General features: G+C 49.8%; 8 protein-coding genes across 8 annotated transcripts; 5 read left to right on the top strand and 3 right to left on the bottom strand.

Annotated features, from left to right (window-relative positions):
* Positions 1 to 569: 569 nt before the first annotated feature.
* On the top strand, positions 570 to 2616 carry N7484_009822 (uncharacterized protein; the record flags this gene model as incomplete). The annotated part of the gene is made up of 6 exons (XM_057120209.1): positions 570 to 745; positions 802 to 1104; positions 1184 to 1555; positions 1620 to 1676; positions 1758 to 2348; positions 2424 to 2616. The coding sequence occupies 6 exons, from the start codon at positions 570 to 572 to the stop codon at positions 2614 to 2616; spliced, it is 1692 nt and encodes a 563-aa protein (XP_056969764.1).
* A 438-nt stretch (positions 2617 to 3054) lies between these two features.
* N7484_009821 (uncharacterized protein) lies at positions 3055 to 3552 on the top strand (the record flags this gene model as incomplete). Its single annotated transcript, XM_057120208.1, has 1 exon — positions 3055 to 3552. The coding sequence occupies one exon, from the start codon at positions 3055 to 3057 to the stop codon at positions 3550 to 3552; it is 498 nt and encodes a 165-aa protein (XP_056969763.1).
* A 3887-nt stretch (positions 3553 to 7439) lies between these two features.
* N7484_009820 (uncharacterized protein) lies at positions 7440 to 7646 on the top strand (the record flags this gene model as incomplete). The annotated part of the gene is made up of 1 exon (XM_057120207.1): positions 7440 to 7646. One exon carries the CDS (start codon positions 7440 to 7442, stop codon positions 7644 to 7646), a length of 207 nt encoding a protein of 68 aa, XP_056969762.1.
* Positions 7647 to 7672: 26 nt separating this feature from the next.
* Positions 7673 to 7890, top strand: N7484_009819 (uncharacterized protein; the record flags this gene model as incomplete). The annotated part of the gene is made up of 2 exons (XM_057120206.1): positions 7673 to 7783; positions 7819 to 7890. 2 exons carry the CDS (start codon positions 7673 to 7675, stop codon positions 7888 to 7890), a joined length of 183 nt encoding a protein of 60 aa, XP_056969761.1.
* A 1531-nt stretch (positions 7891 to 9421) lies between these two features.
* On the bottom strand, positions 9422 to 10942 carry N7484_009818 (glycoside hydrolase family 32 protein; the record flags this gene model as incomplete). The annotated part of the gene is made up of 1 exon (XM_057120205.1): positions 9422 to 10942. The coding sequence occupies one exon, from the start codon at positions 10940 to 10942 to the stop codon at positions 9422 to 9424; it is 1521 nt and encodes a 506-aa protein (XP_056969760.1).
* A 1670-nt stretch (positions 10943 to 12612) lies between these two features.
* N7484_009817 (glycosyl hydrolase family protein) lies at positions 12613 to 16951 on the top strand (the record flags this gene model as incomplete). The annotated part of the gene is made up of 2 exons (XM_057120204.1): positions 12613 to 13011; positions 13064 to 16951. 2 exons carry the CDS (start codon positions 12613 to 12615, stop codon positions 16949 to 16951), a joined length of 4287 nt encoding a protein of 1428 aa, XP_056969759.1.
* A 1789-nt stretch (positions 16952 to 18740) lies between these two features.
* Positions 18741 to 20377, bottom strand: N7484_009816 (general substrate transporter; the record flags this gene model as incomplete). The annotated part of the gene is made up of 2 exons (XM_057120203.1): positions 18741 to 20113; positions 20176 to 20377. 2 exons carry the CDS (start codon positions 20375 to 20377, stop codon positions 18741 to 18743), a joined length of 1575 nt encoding a protein of 524 aa, XP_056969758.1.
* A 466-nt stretch (positions 20378 to 20843) lies between these two features.
* Positions 20844 to 22922, bottom strand: N7484_009815 (DUF2264 domain-containing protein; the record flags this gene model as incomplete). Its single annotated transcript, XM_057120202.1, has 1 exon — positions 20844 to 22922. One exon carries the CDS (start codon positions 22920 to 22922, stop codon positions 20844 to 20846), a length of 2079 nt encoding a protein of 692 aa, XP_056969757.1.
* Between the last annotated feature and the right edge of the window lie 307 nt (positions 22923 to 23229).

Raw genomic sequence — 23229 nt, 5'->3', positions numbered from 1 at the left:
CTGGACGACAGCCACTGGCTACCCTTCGGACTCCTCCGCTCCGGGTCATTCAGGGATGGCTTACTGATCGTTATCTAACTACTCACCGGCACAATCCCTGCCAGTCCTGTTCTGGTTCGAGGAGCTTGACTCCCGAGATTTGACTGTCACATCACACTGTTCCTCGGTCTCCGTTGCCCGAAGCTTTTCGTAGTCCGTGGTTTCAATGGCTGGCAACGTGTCTCCACGCGGAATGGAGTCAAAGTCTACATGTGCCCGAAGCCGTCGGGCGGAGATTCTGAATCCTGATTCGTTATTCTTTCCCCACGTTGCCTTTCTCCGCAGTGCGTGAAATAGAGATGTTCTTCGTGTGTTCTTGAAACATGGTGCCATGGGGCAGGATAATCAGGGACGCTTGTGCAGAGCGCCATTGGGCCTCTGAGGCACACCGGCGGTGTACCATACCCTGCAAAAGAAGAGACTCGTCTTGAACCCAGGCAAATCACCTGTCCACAATTCCCAAAAGTATGCGTTTTTCATGGACTGCAGACAGCCGTGAAGCACCGGGCCCGAAAAACTGCGACCAGACAATGAATCGTGTTGGCCTCCCGGGTCACGACATCCAGAGACGCCGGAGCGCTCTCGCATGCAACACATGTCGGGAAAGACGGACAAAATGTGACGGCAAGCGCCCCAAATGCTCCTTTTGCATTGAACGTGGCAAAGACTGCTTCTACCCGGAAACGCAAGAGCTGCCCCCTTCTTCGTGAGTGACATGCCTATCGAAAGAAAGAAATGTTCTGATTTCTTATATCATCTTAGCCTGAAGGCAGAGCTTTCAAGGTTATGGGAACAACTAGACCATATCACGGCCGTAGCCCAGGGCCAAACCCCACGGAGCTCTCCCCCCCGTAATGGACGACAGGACTCTTTTACTCTTACAGGCCCTGGCCCGTCTCTAGGCTTTCCATTTATGGTAATACAGAACGAGGCATTCATGAATTTGCTTGGCCTCGAGCAATCCCTGCCTGTGCTCCTCGAGCATGTAGAGCGCGGCAGAAAAGTAGACCCCGCTCAATCATATGGCGCGAACATCGTGAAGGTCGATCTCCAGGAGGCATCAATGTACGTCAACACGAGCTATGAATGTGTTTCTCTGCGTTTTAGACGCCGCGCTTCTGACATCAAATTCACCTTCCTATAGTCTTCTAAATGCGTTCTGGGGGCAGATCCATATCTGGTATCCGATCCTGCATGCAGAATATACCGAGGAGTTCATCCAGGCAATAACGTCTTGTTTCCCCATGTCGGTGACATCCTGCCTTACTCTCCTCGTCTTGGCCATTGGTTGCGTTGTGGAATGCGAGTCCGTCATTAATGCCCTGCGGAGCCGCCCGGAAGCACTGTACATCGAAGCAGCTATGAAGATGTTGCCGTGTGCATTCGCACATAGTGGCCCACGAAGCGCGCAGTGCCTGCTATTGTTCGCTATATACCACCTATGCTATGGGCAGCCATTTCAGGCTTACGATTTCGTAGCCATGGCGTCGTATAAACTGCAGAATTATATCATAAAGTAAGCAGAGGCGTCTCGAGACGATCTCTGCTCGGATACAATAGCTGACAATCGACCCACCCAGTGAACTTGACGCTGACAGTGATGCCACCCAAATGTCGATTCTCGCAAACTGCTTCTGGTCAGCGTTACTGATTGAAAGGTTCCACCCCTCGTCCGCCCTTGTGTCAAGAGAACAAAATGGAAGCTGACCGGTTTATAGCGAGATTACAGTCCAGCTAGACCTCGTTAACAGTGGGATCCGCAATATGACTTCGTTGGCCCCGGTCCCAACAAGCTCGGGCACTTGGACATGGCATTCAAGTCAATCTTTCGAGTCCTCTACACCCAGCAATAGCGATAGCGAGTTCACCCCCCAAAGCAGCGATCTGTCATATTTCGTCGCGGAGATCGCGATGCGAAAAATGCTCCGGCACTGCACTTGGTCGACAAGGACATTGGCGCAAGGTAGCCATGTCTATGCGCCCATCGTCGCGGCCGAGCTGGAGCGTCAGTTAGACGAGTGGCTACAATTACTCCCGCAGCAGCTATCTTTCCGTGCCCCCCCTGCTATTGGATCTCACCCGCGGCGGGATCCGAATTCGGCCCAGGTGAAGTTTCTGCGTACGCAGTACTACGCATTTAAGGCATCGATCTATTGGCCAGCGGTCTACGAAGCCCTTACTGCGGGAGAGGCCAATAGCGACCTCCTCCGCCACTGTACGAGATTCTTTACCAGTTTTGCCGAGTTTGTTCCCAGTGCTGCCGCTGCAGTAGCCGTCTGTAAGCCGAATTTGTGGACTCTGTGTACAAGGTGAGTTGTGCCGGTGCCTTTGTTTCGCCGTATCATCCGCTGGATTACAATCGGCTGACAGGTTACGGCCTATAGTGTGTTTACCATCTCGATGGCGGCGCTGGCAGGGCTGACGGAACCATGCCTGGTTGGGGTTGTTCCTCGAGAGGCTATCCTCGGTCTGGAACTAGCGATCAAAGTTTTCGACGGGGCTGCGGAGGTCAGCCCGTCCCTAGCAGAAATGGGTGCGACACTGAAGGAAAGGGTACAGCTGTATGATTGTAGTTAGACGTAGCAGTTGACTTAGTTGCCACAGCTCGGCCACAGGCTCTTAAATACAGAGACCATTTCCAATCACAACGGAAGGGAGGGACCATGGCAACTCGAGGCCGACCCGTTCTTTGATGGCGCCAACGGTGTATTTTCCTCCTCCCCCCCCCCTTCCCCTCCGCCTGGTACCTAAGGTTCGCAAGTGAAGTTGCGCCCCGACTGGAGTTAGTGACCACATGAGAGACCCTATACCCTAGTAGTTGAAGATATCCGTCAGCACAGATGGCCCACCGGTATGATGAGATACAAAGTCAGGAGTGCCGTGCAACAATGTGGTAAGCTGGCAAAGTTTGAAAGCAGGTCGTTAAAACCTAGGTGCCATCGCCGAGAGACCCTTCAACCTCTCCAATTTTCAACCTCTCTTGGGTGACATTGCAAGACACTTCGTCTATGCAAGATGGCTCAACAGTGTCAGGCCGACCAATTCGGGCAGAAGTGGTATGAAGCAGCAGCCCGGAATCAGATTCATGCAGGCATAGCTCGGAGCTGGTCGCTTTCGACCCTTGGGGTAGAACGACAGCACCCAGAACAACCAACCGTCCCTCGCAATGTGCTGGAGCCGGGAAAAACTCGCCAAGTCCTGCCCAGTGATGGGTCCACCGATCGGACTGAACTTCCCGACGTTCACATCTCTCCCACATTGTCTCAACTTAATCCTCCATCATGGCAAGGCCCTGACCGACTAGTTACCAACACTATGCTTCGTGAGGACCAGTCACCCTGGCTGGTGTCACAAAACATTCCTGCGATAATTTCCGTTCCGAATGGCAGTGATGACCAACACATCTTGGAGCTCAGGAGCTTCAGTGAGAGTTCTTTCAACCTGGGCCCCGGGTCCGCTCGGAGTGGGAAGAGCAAAATCTCCCGTCACGACTGTCTTACAATGAACACCTAACGAAAGCGAAAAAGAAAGAGAGATACTTCCAAGAATTAGGCATTCCTAGAACAATGCAGTCGATACGAGGCAATACCAACCAGGAGAAACAGGAATTTCAATCTCTTCCTGGCAGAGCACCAGCAAACCCCCACTTGACAGCACGCAAGGCACACCGGCGCCGACTTTGCGACTTGGACAGTTCCTGGCCATCGTACTGATGGCCACTCTGCCACTCTCCTACTTTCCTATGTGTCTATTTCAACAACGAACTTTCTATAGAGGAGAGAGCAGAGAGTAGGAGATTACATGTACTGTAGGGTTTAGCCGCTTTGGCCAGAGCACCTCATCGTGAAGTGTGTGATTTGCCTAATTCCATCCCGATCTAAGGGAGCATCTCTCAGCTCGTGGTACTGTTATTAAGTACGCCTAGCTTCCAAAAACATCGAAGTACTAACATGACAATGCCAAATGGCCGAGGAACACAAGGGTGCTGCCCTAAGCAACGACATCCACCATAGATGTGTTCTGGGTTCCCTAGCTACAGAGTGCGTAATGCCTAGCGACCTTGAGGGCTGAGAGATGTACCAATAGAAGATTCCCAGCCTGGACGAACGAATCAAGTGAGTATTGTACATCTCGCCTCAATCCATCTGAGGACTCCTCCCATCCTTCTCTCTAGGCAATGTCGGCGACTAACACCGCTCTCAGCACACAGGAAAAACAGTTGAAGACACAATTCTTTTTAACTAAGCGTATCCACGAGACCGTCGTCAAGATGTCGCGCGAAGTCCGAAACATGAAAGCAGAGGTCCGCTCTCTATAGGCAGATATCCACTCTCCGAAGACAGAAATGAATATTCATATAGATAAAATCCTGGATTCTGGTATGTTTGGACTTACTCTACTGTCAAAGTACTGTATACATTACTGTATTGTCAGGAACTTCGTGTCTGGAGTGGACTCTCGTCTCGAGTCCGCGGTCGGCGTCTCTGTCCGACTCAATCCCCCTTGGGTCGTCTTCTTCACCTTCGTCTGAGCATTGGTTCTTGTCATCGATAAACGCTCCGTCTGATAATTCGGATCCTGAAGGATGCGGTTGATGTTCTTCGTCTTGGCGAACGTTTGGTAGCCCCGTGGAATCTCTCGTTCCCACCGGCTTGGAGGTGCGTGATTCTAAGGCCTGGCGCAGTCTGTCGGAGTACAGACGGCGATGATTGCTTTGTCAGCCTTCTTTATAAGAATGTGGAAGTGTTTATGTCACTTATTAATTCGAACACCCCTGCTGGGGCACGGTTGTGCCGTATTCCTCTCAGCCTACGAAAACAATTTGTGGCGCCCCAGCAGAACAATTCCGATTTTCTTCCACAAAGCAGTAAGCGCTCAATAGCGGGGCCCGTAATAGTTGATTGGACGATGTGCGTAGTTGACAACCCATTCGCGCACGGAGTTCTAAGATAGCAGGGACATTTGCACACTAGCTGGTCATCCGTGTTGGGGTGGAGTTTGGTTGCCACCTACTACCCGCGGACCATTACATCCTGACTCTGTACAGTATATATTAATGGGCCAACGATAGCATCCCTATTAAGAACACGAGAGGTATCAGACATCCATAATCTAAAGTTTGTCTCTTTTTACCGTTTCTTGTGTCTCATGCTACGCCCCTTCACATATTGGATTCTTGAACGTCCATGGTGAGCTGAATTACTTGATTTGTGCTAATGGAATGTTTTTCTGTGAATGGCCCCAATATCTTCGCGTTTCGTAGTTAATGAATATAAATCATTATAATTGGGGTACGAGCCATTCCCGGTGAAGCATTAACATTAAATTTGAACCATTGCTCGGCAAGGAGTCAGTCAACTATGCAGTCGGACCCACATAGCGGACCTCACTCAGCTCCCCTATGCGGCCTTTACTCGGAACCAAGACACAGAGAAATGGGGCCCGCTACTAGCTTAATGCAGATCGAAATCGTATTCTTTTGGTTGCTCTATGTTACATCGGGTCGCGGAAGCAAGCGTATCCTCCGCGACACTTTCACACGAAGTCAACGTCTCAAACAGTTTTCCAGGAGAACCAGATGGTGCTACATCTCCCATTGATTGTGCAGCAGGTAATGCGTTAACTTGGTTTGACCCTGCTTGAAAAGAAAGAGGCATTTCTGACCGAAGGATAGCAGCCTCCGTATAATTCATCAAATTATAGCTGGAAGCCAAATAGATTCAATTATGTAACTAAACAATTCTAACATATTTCCCGGTCTTCCCACCCACCCCATTAACTATTTCCATATTCATGAAGCATTAAATAACCGCGACGCCTTTATCTTCAACAATAAACACTATCTAGACATTTATTAGCCCTATGGCCAAGCTTTCCACATATACTGCATTTGTATTGCCGTCTATTGGTTCCTTCCTTGGCCAATGAAGCGCTCTGGGTAGGTGCTGCGGAGGACACACTACCACCTTCTATACCACTTGGTAGGCCGATACCATGCTCATGGGCTTCATGAATAAACCAACCCTCATCGTGCTGTATTTGTTTCTTGGGTAATGACCGTTTTTCTACCTGCTTCTTATTTGCAGCGCGTAGATCCTTGATTTCTTTCTGCAATAGAAGCATACTTTTCATGACAGATTCGCATGCTTTATATGCCTAATTGACGATCAGTTTAGTTGGTGTTGGTGGACTTTCCGATCGGTATTTTAATAGCTTTTAGCCGACTGTGCATGTTTCGATAGCTGTACGATAGTCGTAGGTGTTTCAGGGCAATATAAGCTTGATCGGCTCGTAGGTCGTTCCACCGCAGGTGTAGGTGACCGAACTAGAATATTCATCTTTGATAGCACTGGTTCTGGATCTAGTGGGGCTAGACCAGTCGCTTTGAATGCATTACTAATCGTTATAGACTGAAATGTATTCTCGCGCGCGCGTGGGTATGCTTCAAGGAACATCAAGCTTGTCGATATGGTTGATACCTAGACGCATTTGTTGGTCTATCAACCGGCCGTAACGACCACTTTGGGACCGTGAAACAGCCTACACCCAATGGCTGTAATAGATGCGAGCTATGCGCGGGCATACGCATAGGAATAAAATCGTTTTGGGCGCATAGTCGATCAAATTCAGGCGTAAGATGGCTTCCATGGCCATCAAGGACTAGTAGCCTATATCGACCACGTCGCCGGCTTGCGGTTATAGGGTTTAATAGCTTCAAGTTATTAAATGCTAACAGCATCAGTAGTCCAACCATTTTCGCCAACCTCGATAAGCCAGTACCTAGGGACATCGACAGAAGACCATGCTTCGATGAAACGGACACCATTAAAGATGATCATTGCGGGTAAAGACCTGCCCAAAGCATTGACAGTTTCTACTGTAGTAACCCATTCGCGATTGCCTGGCTGAAAGACAGATCGACGGCCATAGTATTCAGCTCTTGTAACTACCTTTGCAGTAGAAACAAGGCCCATTGCGAAGCCAGTTTCATCAAAATTGTAGATATCATCGGGTAGGATACCATAGCGGACAATCGTATCTTCCACTAGACGAAACCATGTACGTATCACTCTAGGATCCTCTTGTTCTGCACGCTGATAGTCATACCGACGCGAGAAGCTTGTTTGAATAGTTATTGTACGTTGAATGTATTCCCCAACCCAGTTCTTGCCAAGCGTAGTCGACTCATCCGGTTTCGATGCCGCGATTTACTGCATGAAGCTTGCATGAAGTCTCTTATGAGGTCAACGGGGACACAGCAACGATCAACTACAAGTTTCTGGGTGCCTACCCTTAGAGCACAATACGCAGACCTAAACGCCAGACTATAACCCGCTATTCAAAAACTCTTAGAGGGAGGCAAAGGCGATGTGGATCTACGGATCCAGTTCAATGAAGCCATGCACCTCTGCTCTCTCATGCCGTTCCATATCCATCCAGATGCCCAGCCTTCTTTGGCTGTTCTAATTTTTGCAATTGGTGCAATGCGTCTGTTGGAAGTAATGGGTCTGCTGAGTATCAGCATGGATGAATGTGCTGCAAATCATGCGGGTGGTTTGGAGCGGTTGAAGGAGATGGGCCAAGCTGCGTGGCGCTTCGAGGGGTAGATGAGCCTAGGCGACCAGATTCCCTCATGTCGGATGGTACTACGGTGAACAGCAGTGAGCCCATCACTCTCCTGTGCATGACACAGCTAGCTGGTGTCGAGTTTGGCAGAGGCAAGGAAGGAGGCGAGTTGATAGTGGTATTGAAATTTTCACGAAAGAAGACCTCGTAGAGGGCGAGGACATCTCTGACCTGCGTCGTGGTCTGGATTCCGATGAAACTGAGCTACCCGCGTCGGATTTGTAGCCTTTCCGTTCGTTTCTATATCTCCTTTGTATCTCTGTATATATTGGCCAGCATACCAAATTTTACATTATTGCATGTATCCCGATAAGGACCACTCCTCAAGTAAGCGAAAAAGTGGGTGGCCACATACCTTACGCCACCCTCAATATCTGTGTCACCTCTAGAGTCAACAGTTACGTGTCGCGGAACATCCCCTAGTCTCCGCGATTATTGGGGAGAGTCTCTCAGTATAATGAAGATCTCAATTTAATACCACACCCATTATAAGGCGCAAGTTACCAAGGCAGGGCGCTACCCAGATATCTCCCCCCACTGTGAGGTTTAATCTGCCGTTAAGTCCATTGCTCCTTGTTCGGACTAGCGACATGTCTCCTAGTGATGCCAGCCTTCCCTAACCGCTAGCTTTAATTGTCAATTCTTGGCTCCGAATGCGCTTTTCCCCCTTGGTCTTTTGGAAATGGTCGGAAGTTGGTACCGTCACTTGGTGCATGATCCGAGACCTTCGAGACTTCCAGTGCCGGAACCTGGGAACATTTAGAGAGGAATATTGAGACAAACTCGCGGTCACTATCTGTTTCCTAAGGGTGAAATGCTCGAATTTAAATTGCAAAGACTACTAGCCTTCGCTCGCTTCTAGCTTAGGAATTTGATGGGTCCTTCGAGCTCATCAATAGACGCGTCGCAACGAATCTTTGCTTTTCTAGAGTCCCGGCATTCGATTCGAATATCAGTCACGAGAGCACGGCGTCCCCATAATTGTTGCAGCCCAAGCTTCGACGTTGACTAAAGACAAGTTTGAAGCCAGACTCGAAGGAACTCTCTTTTGGTAAAATTTCGGTGATATCCAGCTTTAAAGAAGGGCCTTACGAGGGACACGAGTCTGCTCCGCTTATTCCTCTTAGTCTCTTTGGTGCAAACTCTCGAATGGAGGTTGTCGGCTCAGAAGCCGGAGCTTCCTGCGGGATTCTGGGATTTGAACTTTGACTCAAGTTTCTCTAGGTCAGAGCACATGTTGACACAGGGGGTGGTTCAAGATAGTTCACGGAGGATGATGATTGCCACTTTCAGGTCGCCATGTTCAACCGCGAATCCCCATTTGCAAGTCCCAAGCCACTCCCAAGCGAGGACGAGATAAGAGTATCCAGCGGGGCGAGTACTATGGACGAAGGTTTTAGAGGCAAGTTGTGTAGCACCAGGCCAACAGCCAATACGATGTGGTGACAATCTCCTCTCCTGGCGAGCCACTCAGGTATATTCCTCTTCTAGACACCCGTGGCGTAGTTGGCGGATGCGATGAAGCCCGAACCTGCTTTAATCGACGAATACAAAAGAGATATAAATAAGATCAAACGTAATTGGCATGAAACGCAGCCTGGTTTGTATATTCTTTCAAATCCATGGACGTCTGGGAAGTAGAAAGTCAAGGATGGAGGTAAAGTAGACCATGTTCAGGACTAGAGCACACAAATTTACAATTATCGGACTCAGCAAGGCACATTAGCGATGACGAGAGGTTTCCATGGCTCCCACGTTAGTTGAGCGAAATGCCGCGCACCTCGACAGAGTGCAAATTGGCCGATCCCCCAGTCACCTCCAAGGATAGCCCGTCGGAGGTCTCGCTGGGAAAAATTAGGTCTGAAATCACAACTTCTCCTTCCCCGCCAAAGACCTCCACCGAGCAAGTGTCGACTAGGACGCGGAGATGAATAACCCCAGAACCATCTGGTTTCAAGGAAGCGCTATGGACTCCGCCTGCAGCCGGGTCGTAGGAGATGTCCCCACTCTTCGTTCGATCAACAGATATCGTCGAGTCTGTCTGGTCATACTGAATGATTGTCTGCTCCGATGCGGCCTTGCGCACTGTCAGTGAGAGTTTGGAACCTGCGTTAATGGTGAACGCAAGTTTGATATCTAACGCGGTTCCGTGGATGGATGACAGCAACGTTTCGCCAGTAGTAATGGTTTGATTCTGGATTGTCGCCAGCGGGGAACCAACGAGGGCGAGCTCAGTGGCAGGCTGCTGGAGGAAGTATCGCTTGGAGGCTGTTTCCTTCAGGGTAATGGTCCGAGGGAAAGACAGCATCCCTTTCCAGGTGTTGGTCGGTGGGCTAGCGCCGTAGCTGTTCATGACAGAGGCAAGGATCCGCCGCCCATCTGCAGCAGGGACATTTTCCCAACTCAAGGCACCGTCGAAGTCGCGACCATAGTCGAGCCAAAGAGTAGAAGGGTCGACAGGGTCAGGTTTGAATGTTGACCCGTCAAAGGAACCTGTCAGGGCTAGAACACCATTACCACCAGCAGGAGATCCGTTTGCAGGGGTTATAATCAACACCCAGGTCGTCGCGTTGGTGCCTTGGATAGGGAGCTCGAACATATCAGGCACTTCCCACCCAGTAATTCCAGAGGGTAGACCGTCGATCTGGCCAGCAGAGAGGTCGCTCTTCCACGTCCAGGACTTTGCGTTCGACGATGTCCAAAACGTCAGCTTGTCCTGTCCGCCATGGGCAAGGACCATAACCCATTTCCCAGATGCCGGGTGGAAAAAGACCTTGGGGTCGCGGGTCTCCAACCCCCCTGTCCCATCATGGGGTGACTCCTGGGCGGCAGAGATAATAGGATTGCCCTGGTACTTCGTCCAGGTCACGCCATCGTCGACGCTAAAGGCAAGACGCTGGTCCTGGGTCCCGTTGGAAGGAAAATATCCAGTGTAGTAGGCCAGATAGGGTGGGCTGGTAGAAGATCCCAGACCGGAGGTGTTGTCGGCATCATAGTAGCTGGTGCCGGTGAACGCTTCGACCCCGTTCTCGCTTGTTATGGCAAGGGGCTGGTGAGTCCAGTGGACCAGGTCACTACTGGTTGCGTGGCCCCAGTTCAGATTGCCCCAGACATTTGCCGTTGGGTTGTGCTGATAGAACAGGTGCCAGGTTGATTTAATCTTAATCAACCCGTTGGGCTCGTTCATCCAGTTCTCCTCAGGGACAAAATGGTAGACTGGGCGGAAGTCATCCGCCACAACCCGAGTGGCGAGTGCGAATGCTAAGGCGAGGAACATGGTTGTTGCAACGATTCAGGTGTGCTTGGAAAGCGGTAGGTAGAAGTGTGCTGGCATCCATCCTCAGTTCTGACGACACAGTTTATTTATACCCTCAAGACGCCTTCAAGATCGTCACTCAAGGAGTTCCCTTCTGCACCCAGCCTAGTGGTATCTCAACTTTTAGTGTTCTTCAGATTGAGTAACTCCTGAAAATATCTGCAATTACCACGGCATAATACCCCTGCAAATCACCCCCGCATACTTACCCAGAGAAACCAAACGAGAAGCGCGTCGGGGCATCGCGGACCACTTAGTCTGTTCCGCGAGAACCTGGACTCCACATTGATCATTCGTGGAGGTATCATTGTGGGGGAAACGCCATGGCTTGCGGGTTCGGATACCCCACCCCCCCTCTATTGCTCTTGGGATGCTCGTCAGGAACATCTCCCAATGGGACCGGTCAGTTGCGTATTTCATCTTCTGTGATCTCTGCTTCTGTCTTTGTAAAAAGCGTCTCAAAGATTGACTCTCGAGCGGAGCCAGCTCCTGATGTCAGGCTTAGGGGTCAAACTGCTCTCCCATATTGAGAAACAACACTGGCAACAGAGAGCCAACCCAGCGTGACACACTACCGCCCAAATCACGTGTTAAACCTTGTTTGCATCTTGTCATTTAGTTTGGTGTGGCTGTGGCGCCAAACTTGAAGAAAGCGACAAGAGTGCAAGCTGGACAAAAAGCAGATTACCCGTCGCGTTGCTGTCCTACTCGCTTAGTCACAAATCGCGCAGAATCTCGCGGACGTCGGAAGCCACAGCGACAGCCAACCGACAGCGGCCCGCGCGTGAAAGAGGGAATCAGACTTATGCAGCGACGCATGCACAGAAGCTCTTTAGCGAGGTCCTCCACCCCTCAGAATTTTTATTCTGCCTGTGGCTGCTAGCAGGGGTTATTGTTATTATTTTTTTCCTTAATCAAAATTCCTTGCTCTGCATTTTCTATAGAGATACCTACAAAGAATGGCGACAAAGCCATTTTTGTAGCTGCTCACAAATTTGCGCTTTAATCCTTCTCGGCGAAGTAGGACAAGAAATAAAGACATCACCCTCACCCACCAATGATCTGTTTGGCTCCTGGACTCTTGTTTTCGGTTATGCCAACGCTAGGTCCATAAAAAGCTGGTCGTGAATAGACCCCGCGGAGAAGACGCCACGCCCCAACATCTCAAAATCTGTGAGCGGTTGATTTGTGCCGGGCAACCCTCCTGCCAGGAGACCCCGGTTTCCTGAAGTCCTGATGTTTCACATCACAGTATGTACAGAATCAAGGAGCGTTGCCTAATACAGATTTGTCGTCACGGCGAAAGCAGTCCTGGTTCAAAGTATAATATTCGATATGTTATTTTTGACTGTATTCTAACCGGCTAAAACCGAACCGGGGATTGAGAAACGCTTTGGCTTGCTGGCCAATGCTTGCTGGCCTACGAGCGAAGATGAAGTTTCCGTAGAAATTCTGGAATTGGTGTTACCCTCCAGGAACAACTGAGATGCGCCTTGGCGATGTAAACCTTGAGGACCAAAATAAGTATAAAAGCCAGTACTTCGCCGCAAACTGAGAATACTTTAGCATTCATGAGTCCTGTCTGCTCAAACCTGCCCTTCTTTCCAAGAATCTGAATTCCTCTCTTTGCGATGGCTTTCCGGCTTGCCCTAGCCTTCACTCTTGGGCTCGCTTTGTTCAAGGCAGCATTTGCTCAAACCTACAATGAGCTCTACCGTCCTCAGTATCACTTTACTCCAGCTGAAAAGTGGATGAATGATCCCAACGGTCTTTTATATTATAATGGGGCCTACCATCTGTACTATCAGTACAACCCAGGAGGAAACACCTGGGGAGCCATGTCTTGGGGCCATGCCACCAGCACTGATCTGACTCACTGGAATCACCACCCCGTTGCCCTCCTTGCTCGTGGCTACCCAGGTGACATCACAGAGATGTTCTTCTCTGGCTCTGCTGTCGCCGATACCCAGAATACAAGCGGATTTGGTACTAATGGAAAGGTGCCATTTGTTGCAATGTATACTTCTTATGTAAGCATATGAAGCCCTTGCAGCCAGCTACTCTAACGTCTTTGGGGCTTAGTACCCTGGTACCCAGAATCTACCCAGTGGGAAATCAGTCAATGGTGGGCAGCAAGCGCAGTCAATTGCCTACAGTTTGGACGAAGGCATAACATGGACTACCTACGACGCCGCCAATCCTGTCATTCTCAACCCTCCCGCCCCATATGCAGACCAATGGCGGGACTTCCGAGATCCATTCGTGTTCTGGCACGAAGCCAGCCAGAAGTGGATCTCAGTGGTTTCGCTGGCTCAACTCCACAAGTTGCTTATTTACACCTCCCCGAACCTTAAGGATTGGACTTATGCCAGCGAATTTGGCCCTTGGAATGCAGTAGGAGGTGTGTGGGAGTGCCCTAGCCTCTTTTCACTTGCTGTTGACGGAGATGACACCAATACCAAGTGGGTTATGCAAATCGGACTCAACCCTGGCGGGCCCCCCGGAGTTACCGGCTCAGGGGTGCAATACATTGTGGGAACTTTTGATGGAAACAAATTTGTTGCGGATCCCAACTCTCCGCCTCCGGCGTCTACATCCACCAGTACCACTACCTCAGTACCCACCACTTCCACTTCCACAACGACAACTACAACTGCAACCGCAACTGCAACTGCAACTGGAGACATCGTATTTCAAGATTTTGAAGGTACTGGTGACCTCGCGTCTCGCGGCTGGGTGGCCACTGGAGGTTTGCTTGGGGCTGCTCCCGCTCAAGGGTCTCTTGCCGGACAACAAACCGTCACTGGATACGCTGGAAGTCAGCTGATCAATACTTTTTTAAGCGGAGACTCTACAGCTGGCACGCTCACATCCCCCGCTTTTACCATATCACTTCCATATATCACTTTCCTTATTGGTGGTGGGAATGCTCCGGGCACGGAATGCATCAACCTGAAGGTCCAAGGCCAGGTTGTACGGACGGCGACAGGCGCGAATGTGGAACAGCTTATACCCAACAGCTGGGATGTCACAGACTTGATGGGTCAAAATGCTGTGCTTGAGATCGTGGATCAGCAAACAGGTGGTTGGGGACACATATTGATCGATCAGATTATCTTCACAGGCAGTACCAGCACCAACAACCTCCCCAAACGCAGTGATACTAGCGATACTTGGGATTTCAATGGTGCTAGCACTTTTACGGACTATGGTTGGACTGCCACTGGAGATTTGCTTGGAAAAGGGCCAGCCCAGGGCACACTTGCAGGACAACAGGTTGTGACTGGGTATATGGGGAACTTCGTCAACACATTCTTGAGCGGAGATGCTACCACTGGAACACTCACGTCCCCCACGTTCACCATAACTGAGAAGAAGATTAACTTTCTTATCGGTGGCGGGAATGCTCCGGGCACGGAATGCATCAACCTGAAGGTCCAAGGCCAGGTTGTGCGAACGGCTACAGGCGCTGATGCAGAACAACTCATACCAACAACCTGGGATGTCACGGATCTGATAGGCCAATCTGCGGTTATCGAGATCGTTGATCTTGGCACGACTGGCTGGGGGCACATTCTGATCGATGAGATATCCTTCTCAAACATATCAATTGAGCCATATGGACCCAGCTGGATGGACTATGGGCCAGACTTCTACGCCGCAACAACGTTCAATGGATTAGCATCCACAAATCGAATTGATATTGCGTGGATGAACAATTGGCGATATGCTAGCGCAATCCCCACTTCTCCATGGCGCAGCATGCTATCAGTTGCCCGGAAGCTTTCGCTCAAGACGATCGACAACAGGCCAAGACTGATCCAGCAACCTACGGCAAACTGGACCAGTCTACAGACAACAACGTATTCTAACAGCTTTGATACGGTGGCTGAAGGCAATCAGCTCGTACAACTCTCCGGAAAATTGCTTGACATCACAGTGGCCTTTTCAGACAGAGTTGCAGCGTCATCCTCATCGAAATTCGGCATAATTCTCAGGGCAACCTCTGACCTAGCACAGCAAACACGAATTGGCTATGACTTTAGCACAAAAAGCCTTTTTGTTGATCGAACGAAATCTGGAAATGTTGGTTTTGACGGGACATTTCCCAGCACCTATTTTGCTCCTTTGGCGCCCTCCGGTGATGGACAAGTCACAATGCGCATTCTTCTTGACTGGTCCTCCGTTGAAGTCTTTGGAGGCCAGGGTGAGGTCACAATATCCGCTCAAATCTTTCCTCAGGACAATGGTGTTGATATCCGGCTTTTCTCCGGAGGCGGAAGTACAAATGGTGTCACGATTGATGCAATGGTGCTTGATTCAGTTTATAATCCATCCACCCCAGGTACTTCTCTCAGTACGAGCTCAACCTCCACCGGTACTGCCACCACCATCAGTACCACCAGCACTACCTCTGTCGGTAACAGCCTAACCACCAGTACAAGAATCGCCACTAGCGCTAGCCCTACATCCACAGCGCCCTACGATTTTCGTCCTGTTTTTCATTTTGTGCCAGAAGAGAACTGGATGAATGAGCCTAATGGACTGATCAAAATCGGCTCTACTTGGCACCTTTTCTTTCAACACAACCCAACTGGAAACTTTTGGGGCAACTTAAGTTGGGGTCATGCCACTAGCACTGACCTTGTGTCCTGGGATTATAAACCGGTTGCAGTTTCGAGCGCAGATGGGATACAGGCTTTCACAGGGACCTCTTACTTTGATGCAATGAATCAATCGGGGCTTGGGACATCATCAAACCCGCCGTACCTTGCCTTTTATACTGGCTACGCACCCTCAAGTGGCGTACAGGATCAAAGGCTTGCGTATAGCTTGGACCAGGGAGTGACTTGGATTAAGTACCAAGGCAATCCAATCATATCACGAAGCCAAGAAGCGCCACAGGATATAACCCAGGGTCTGGAGATACGTGATCCAAAGGTGTTCTATCACAGTCCGACAAGCAGATGGGTCATGATTCTGGCGCACGGAGGACAAAACAAAGTAACGTTTTGGACATCTACCGATACAACGAACTGGATCTGGAGAAGTGACTTCGCTGCAAGCGATATTGTGGGATTCCCTGGTGGAGTCAACGGTTGGGAAGTGCCAGACTTTTTCGAACTTCAGATTCAAGGTACTACGCAAAATAAATGGGTGTTGATTGTGACCCCCGCCGCTGGATCGCCTGCTGGTGGTAATGGAGTCTTTGCACTCACTGGATCCTTTGACGGCGAGGTATTTACAGCAGACGCAGTTGATCCCACCACTCTATGGCTCGACTATGGTCGCGATTGGGATGGGGCCATGAGTTGGGAAAACGCACCTGCTTCGGACGGGCGCAGAGTTCTTGCTGCAGTTATGAACAGTTATGGCGTCAACCCCCCAACTAATACGTGGAAGGGAATGCTTTCATTCCCTCGTACACTGGAACTCAAGCAACTCAATGGCAAACTGCAATTCCTCCAATTGCCCGTGAGCGAACTAGACGCGGTCGGTGCTTCAGTTGCGACTATCACGAATCTGACTCTTGCACCTGGACAAACGTTGCTCTCCAACATCCATTCGCGGTCATTGGATATCCGTATTACGTTTGTTCCTGCCCAGGGCTCCAGATTGTCTCTCTCCGTTCGGAAGGGAGGGTCTCAACAGACTGTGATTGAATATGTCCAGTCCAACAACCAACTTTCGGTCGATCGCAATGCAAGTGGAAACACCTCATATGATCCTGCTGCTGGCGGAGTCCACACGGTCGCTCTCCAGACCGATGCAAATGGGAAGGTGCAACTGCGAGTATTGGTTGATGAATGCTCCATTGAGGTTTATGGCGGGCAAGGGGAGGCGGTGATTTCTGATTTGATATTCCCCAATATTTCCTCGGACGGCGTCGCTTTGTCCGCTATTCAAGGAAACGTGGTATTGGAATCAGTCGACGTGCGCTCTGAGCTGGCTTTATCAGCAAGGGAATAACGTTCATGCATTTGTGGGGGTGAGGTACAGACGGTTGGGATGGGGAAGTAGGAAGATGACTCAGTATTTGCTTCCTATATTGAGCTGACAGTCGTTATTCTCTGTGATCCCTATATATAGGCACAGTTATGCTCCTGTGTGGGTTTAGTTCCTTCTTCCCTGCTGTTGCGTGTGTTGGGCATACAAGCTACATCATATTTTCCCTTTGTATTGGAATTGAACTTGCCGGGCAATTTTCCTATAACTCAGAAAGAGACCCTACAATAGAACAAACTTGTGAGCAGAAATCTAGAGTATTAAGCACTGTACAAACACTAATTATCCGAAAGCCAGAAATCCACTTAAAGGATATAACTTAACTCCAATGTTCATGTTGAGCGTCATTGAATTTTATATATGTACATGTATCCGAAGTGGGTACAGTACTATTTAGATTAGATTTGCTGATAGGTATGTACATTCCATTATAAATTTGAGCATCTTGACAGTTGTTCTCTCTTACCTAGGATGTGAGCGTAAGCAACTCACGGCCTCTTCTCAGCTTCTAGTCAGGTCTTTAAGCTACAATAATTTACACGTATACCATGATATCGGCAATAGGAGGGCTTTGATACTCCCGGACGGCTCCGAGTTTACTCACTCAGCACTCCACACACGCATCTGAGCGCTCATCCACTGCCCGGACCGACTCCTCAGTCAGGCCAAAAACAGAAATGGAAGTTTCTCGGTTTCTGCAGAAATCCTAGTAACAAGTATTGAGATAAGGGATAGGATAATGTAGTCGGTAAGCGAGTGAGCCATGTAAGCGATTGAGCCACCCATCCACTTATTCTACACTTTTTTACACTTTTATCAACCACAACACTATAAGATAGATTAATCTCTAACTTTACATGTATTCCTCTTATGTCCGATCTGTCCGCAGTTCGTACATTTTTGTCGCAGAGCCCGTCCTGCGAGGCACAGTTGATGTCGCAGAGCCCGTCCTGCGGTAAGCGCAAATCTTACATCGCGGGGCTCGTGGCAGCGACAGCCGTGGCCACGGAGACTCTTAAGCCTGCAGACAAGAGAGGGACACCATGGCACATCAGAGTGTGAGAAAAGGCCTTGTTATCGCAGCAATCCCCTGCGGAGCACCGGTTTATAACATAGGGCTTATTGGCTGTGAGGGAGCACACGTTTATAACATAGGGCTCGTTGCTATGAGGGAGCGCAGTCTTACATCGCGGGGCTCGTGGCAGCGACAGCCGTGGCCACGGAGACTCTCAAGCCTATAGATAAGAGAGGGACACTATGGGCTTTGGGCTTTTTATGGGGGCCCCATGGGGCCCCCATAAAAGCCCAACTTTGCATAAAACTGGTCTTGGCGCTCATAGATCTGCTGACTAATATAGAAAATGCACAAAAAGACTGTATATTTTGATTTTTTACTAAAATTAGTAAATGTTTGTACTGTTTGTAGACTAGTGGGCCCCCAATGGGCTCCCAACAATGGGCCGAGCAACGGGCCCAAAACCCAACCCATTTGTGGGTTGGGTTGGGTTGGGCTTTGGGCTTTGTGGGTTTTGGCGATGTCTATATGCATGTGTTATGAAAATAAAAGTGCTTACCCGTCATCAGAGTTCAAGTTCGAGTTTTAAACGTCGATAGATTTCATGTGTACTCTGTGGCCTTAGAAGATTCGCTGCTATTTATTCACCGAGAGTTACACACAGCTCAAATACACTGTCGAAAAGAAGCTTCATAGCCCCAAATAGAAATTTTCGGTACAGCCGAATGTGTGATAAGCTCACGGACCTCCAGCCAGAGGTTTTCCTTTCGAAGCCTTGACAGGGTTCGGACTTTCAAAAATCTCCGACAATTCCTCCAGAGTATGATTCTTCGTCTCAACCGAAACAAAATAACTCACAGTCGCTTCAAAAAGATCCCAAACAATAAACACAATATACGTATACCAACCAATCTTTTGCAAAGCCACCGGAAAACAAAATTGGTTGAGAAGGGTGAAGCCATGAGCAATTGAAAAGGTCAGCCCCACCCCCTTCCCTCGAGTCTCGTAGGAAAGTGCTTCAACTGGGTACAGCGCCTGCAAGGGTGTCATTCCAAAATTGTAGCAGAAACCAAAGATAAAAATGAAGGCGATCCCGGCAGACGCGGCGGAGCTGGCGTGTGTATGTGCAAAGAGCCCAGATCCGATCGTGATGCAGGCGAAACAAATTGAACATGCGACGGCTGTCCAGATAATTGTGGGTCGACGGCCCATTCTTTCGATCTGGCTTGCGCCGAGGTATGCTGCCACGGTGGAAACGACGGTATAGCCCAGATTGACGTTCAAGACTTGCTCCGAGTCCGTGATACCGGTAGTTAGAAGCATTGCTGGGAGATAGTACGTGACGACTGCGTTACCGGAACATTGGCCCCAGATTCCGGTAATGAGAGCGTTGATAAATCGCCATCTTCCTGCTTTGGTTTTGTAAAAGTCGCTGAAGTCCCACCAGCGCTTGTCGGATCCGGAAAGAGAGATGAATTCCCGATATTCTTGCAGTTGGAGTTGCACGAGTGGATGATTAGGATTCCCTTCGCCATGGTAGTAGGCCAGAAATTCCAGTGCTTTGTCCTCTTGACCGTGCGAAAAAAGCCATCGCGGCGATTCGGGGAAGAATAGAACGGTAAGTAGGACGATCCCTGGACAAATCATTTGACACCATAACGGGATCTGCCAGGATTCATTGCCTCCATATCCAGCAGATCCTCGAGTAACTCCAGCGGCAATGAGCGAGCCGACTGCATATGTGCAGTTGTAGAAGGCCATGATAATACCGCGATATGCAGGAGGACAGACCTCAGCACACCAGATGGAGCTTGTTGATCGAATGATGTTAACTCCGAATCCGAGGAAGAATCGACCGGCGACGAATTGAGGCACGCCGTGGGAAAGGGCAGAGACGAAGGTGCATGCAACCACAATGACACACCCGATAAATGTGCCCCATTTTCTTCCGCGGATATCACAGGCCGGTCCACTAAATGGGAGCGAGCAGATTGCACCGACGGTGTACATGGCGGAGATGTATCCGATTTTCGAACCGTTCTTCTCAACTCCGAATTGTTCTCGGAAGGAGTCCAATGCAGGAAGTGATCCAAAGATGGATCCATCATACCCTTCATATCATGATGTGAGCAAGAATTTCCTGATGGCTGTGTGAAGATGATCTAGTACTTACCATTCATTGTCGAGCAGAGGAACGCAATCAGGCAAAAAGCATATAGCTTCCTCAGGTTCGGTGACCATGGCGATGGCTTCTCAGCTCGAAGAGCCTCAAGCAAAGCCTCGCGACTTGGCATGCCCTCATCATGGCTCGTCGTTTTCTCTAATGGAACCTTTACGCTGCGTGTGTCTTCTTTCTGTGGTCGTGAAGGACCCATTGCGATAAAGGTTCGAATTGAAAAGGATATTCAGCGATCTTCGGCGCAACATCCTTCAGTGACCTGGCGGCAAGCATAGAATATGTATGTCGTCTAAACTGATCAGCCGATAATCCCGGGGAGCTTGCATGCCACCAAGCGGCAGTGCTGTCTTGCTAGATTGGACCCACTGTTACAGTGAGTCGTATCCAAATGGCTAGTCCTGGCGCTACGTCGGGCGGGGAAAGGCCCGTCGCTCGGGCGAAGGAATTGTCCGAGGCTTGGAGGTGTATTACCCGCATCGGAGGTGCTTCTTAGTTGGTTCAAATTATAAATTTGATCTTGGCGGTGTATCTGCGTAGAGCAATTAATAGAACACATACCAACACCGACCCACAATAGCGAGGCAAAGATACGATTGAATTAAACTAGGATGTGGGGTGCTTCGATCGAAACGAACAGCTTTTCTGGCAGACTTCAACAAGAACTAATTGAATCGATTATTCTCCCCAATTAATCGCACTTGCTCCGATTCAAGACTAGGGTGTCGGAGCCATCTTTCTCGAAGCTCTTCCTGGGTCAGACATTTCACACCCTTCGCAATCGCAAAGACCCCTGAAGCAATGGTGGCATCGAGCCCTGAACGTATCTCGATATTATGTTGAACTGTTGGTATCAATGTCTTAGGCTCCACCAGATTTGTATTTGGGTCCGATTTCAAGATCTTGCCCTCCGCAGCGCCAGCGCGTTCCGAAAGAAGGTTCTTCACACCACAGATGCCGGCATCACTGAAGACGAGCGAGCTGTCATTGCTTTCTGACACTCCTCCATGCTCAGAGGTGCTCTTCCAGTCTTCCGTCAACTGTGACATCTGCCTCGGTCGCTTTGCTTGCACTGCAAATCCCCCTTCAACAGTATTCAACCTGATGGAGTCCGTGGGTTCCCTCTTGAGATTCCTGATACGATGGATCCTGACGTGCCAGTCTGGATAGGAATCAGACGGGGGGATAAGAGTCGTTTCAATCTCGATATCACCAACTTTCCATGGTCTCCATACACTTTGAAGGCACTGAACCTCGGCACCGCCAAAGGATAGGGTCATGAACCGAGGATTGCCAGTTGTCTCCCATCGCGTAGTCCACGATTCTCCTGCGTCTCGACTAAGAGCGAGAGTACTATCTGGAGCAATCTGGGTCAACACCCCTCCAGTCGGAACACTGAAGCCAAAGGCGGAAGAATATGCAAATTTGCTGTACTTGGCTTGTGTTGCTTTCAAAGGCCATTTGCAGAATTGACCACCAGAAAGCATAAAATGGTGTTGGCCCTTTGGCTGATTGCAAAGTATTTGAAGTGGTGGGTGGACCAGTTCAACACCGGCAGTACGTGAATGAGTATTCGAAGCAGCCAAAGGATGAGAATTTTCAGCCTCTGCCCAAAAATTTTCGTTATCTTGTAGCGCCAGTACCACGAATGATTTCATAGCCCAGTAGGGTGACTGAGGTGAATTGTAGTCTTCGCACATGAACATGTTTGGATAAGTGTATCCTATATTCAGGGTCCCGTCCGTGGCAAAAATATCCCTCGAGTGTCTTGCCCACCACCTTAAATGACGAAAAAGCATCCCCTTGACAAAGCCCACAGACGTGTATTTGTCTGAATCACAGCACTGTGCCAGGGCAAATGCCGAATAAAAGGCAGCCGTTGCGAATCGATAAGTCATAGAGCGACCGAACGGAATTGCAGCGCCGTCTTGATCGAAAAAGCGCCAAAATTGCCGAGCAAAGTCTTTTGCTCGTTGACGATATCGCACGACTCGATCGGGGTCAGTTTCTGCAGCTACGATGCAGTACAGCAGCTGGCTGAACTGGATTGCAAAACTTCCCGAATAATAGTCCGCTTGTCTGCTGTAGGCTTCGTGTGCCGGAGAATCGTCCGCTCTCCATATGCCATCAGCAGACCAGCCATCACCAATCTCAAATTGATCAAGTACAGCAAAATCAGCATCGATATGGTCTCTGATGTCTTCAAAAGGCACACCGCACACTCGGCACAAGGCAAGGTTTGAAAATACGCGAAACCACCTCCAGTTGTTCACGGGCATGACCTTGCCGTTCAGGCCAAAGAGCCAATCCGATAGATGTCGCCGGCTGGTTGCCGACAAAGTCTCGTAAAATCTCTTGGGAGCGATGAGAAGCGCAAATGAAATGGGCTCCGCCTCGACCATCCGCTGGTCCCAGTCTCCTACTGCACCCCAGTATTCGGGATGTTCGGGGTTGACTCCGTTCGCAAGGCCAGTCACCAATCGATCACAATAATTGGCAATGTCTGGAGTACTTTCGTTGGTGGGGCTGGCGACAGCTGCAGCTATGGCCCATATTGGTCGTGCGAAGCCTTCGAGCTGTGCCGCGGCTTCGTCAAAGTGGGCACCGGAGTAAATAGGTAGCTGGACACGAGCTTTCCCTGAAGAAAAGTATGGCATTAACGCGCCGACGAGAGCTTGAGTTGCTAGCAAGACATCTTTCCGGTCGCAGAATTGATTGTCGGAAAATCCTGAGAGAGGGGGCATTCTTTCTCCTAGGTATTCAATCGTCGAGGTGTGGCTGATTTTCACAAAGACTCCTCATAGTCTGGAGGACCACTAGTGTCTCTAGTCGTTGGTGAAAGAGTAGCATGATGAAGCTGGTCCCCAAATTGGCACGTCCTTGCGAACTGGGAGGACTGCTCGAAACCGGCTAATCCGTCTTTGTCGAAGGGAAGTGTGAAGCGATCAGAGCGTTCCTTCTCCCGACAGCAACGTGACATCCAGCGCCCTCGGAATTTTCCCCGGCCTTCACCCCCCCCCCCCCCCCCACACTTTCTCCACGCTCGGACAA

The sequence above is a fragment of the Penicillium longicatenatum genome, assembly GCF_028827895.1.
Source record: "Penicillium longicatenatum strain IBT 33135 chromosome Unknown contig_6_segment0_segment0, whole genome shotgun sequence".
NCBI lineage: Eukaryota > Fungi > Ascomycota > Eurotiomycetes > Eurotiales > Aspergillaceae > Penicillium > Penicillium longicatenatum.
This window is presented reverse-complemented; position numbering and strand designations above follow the sequence as displayed.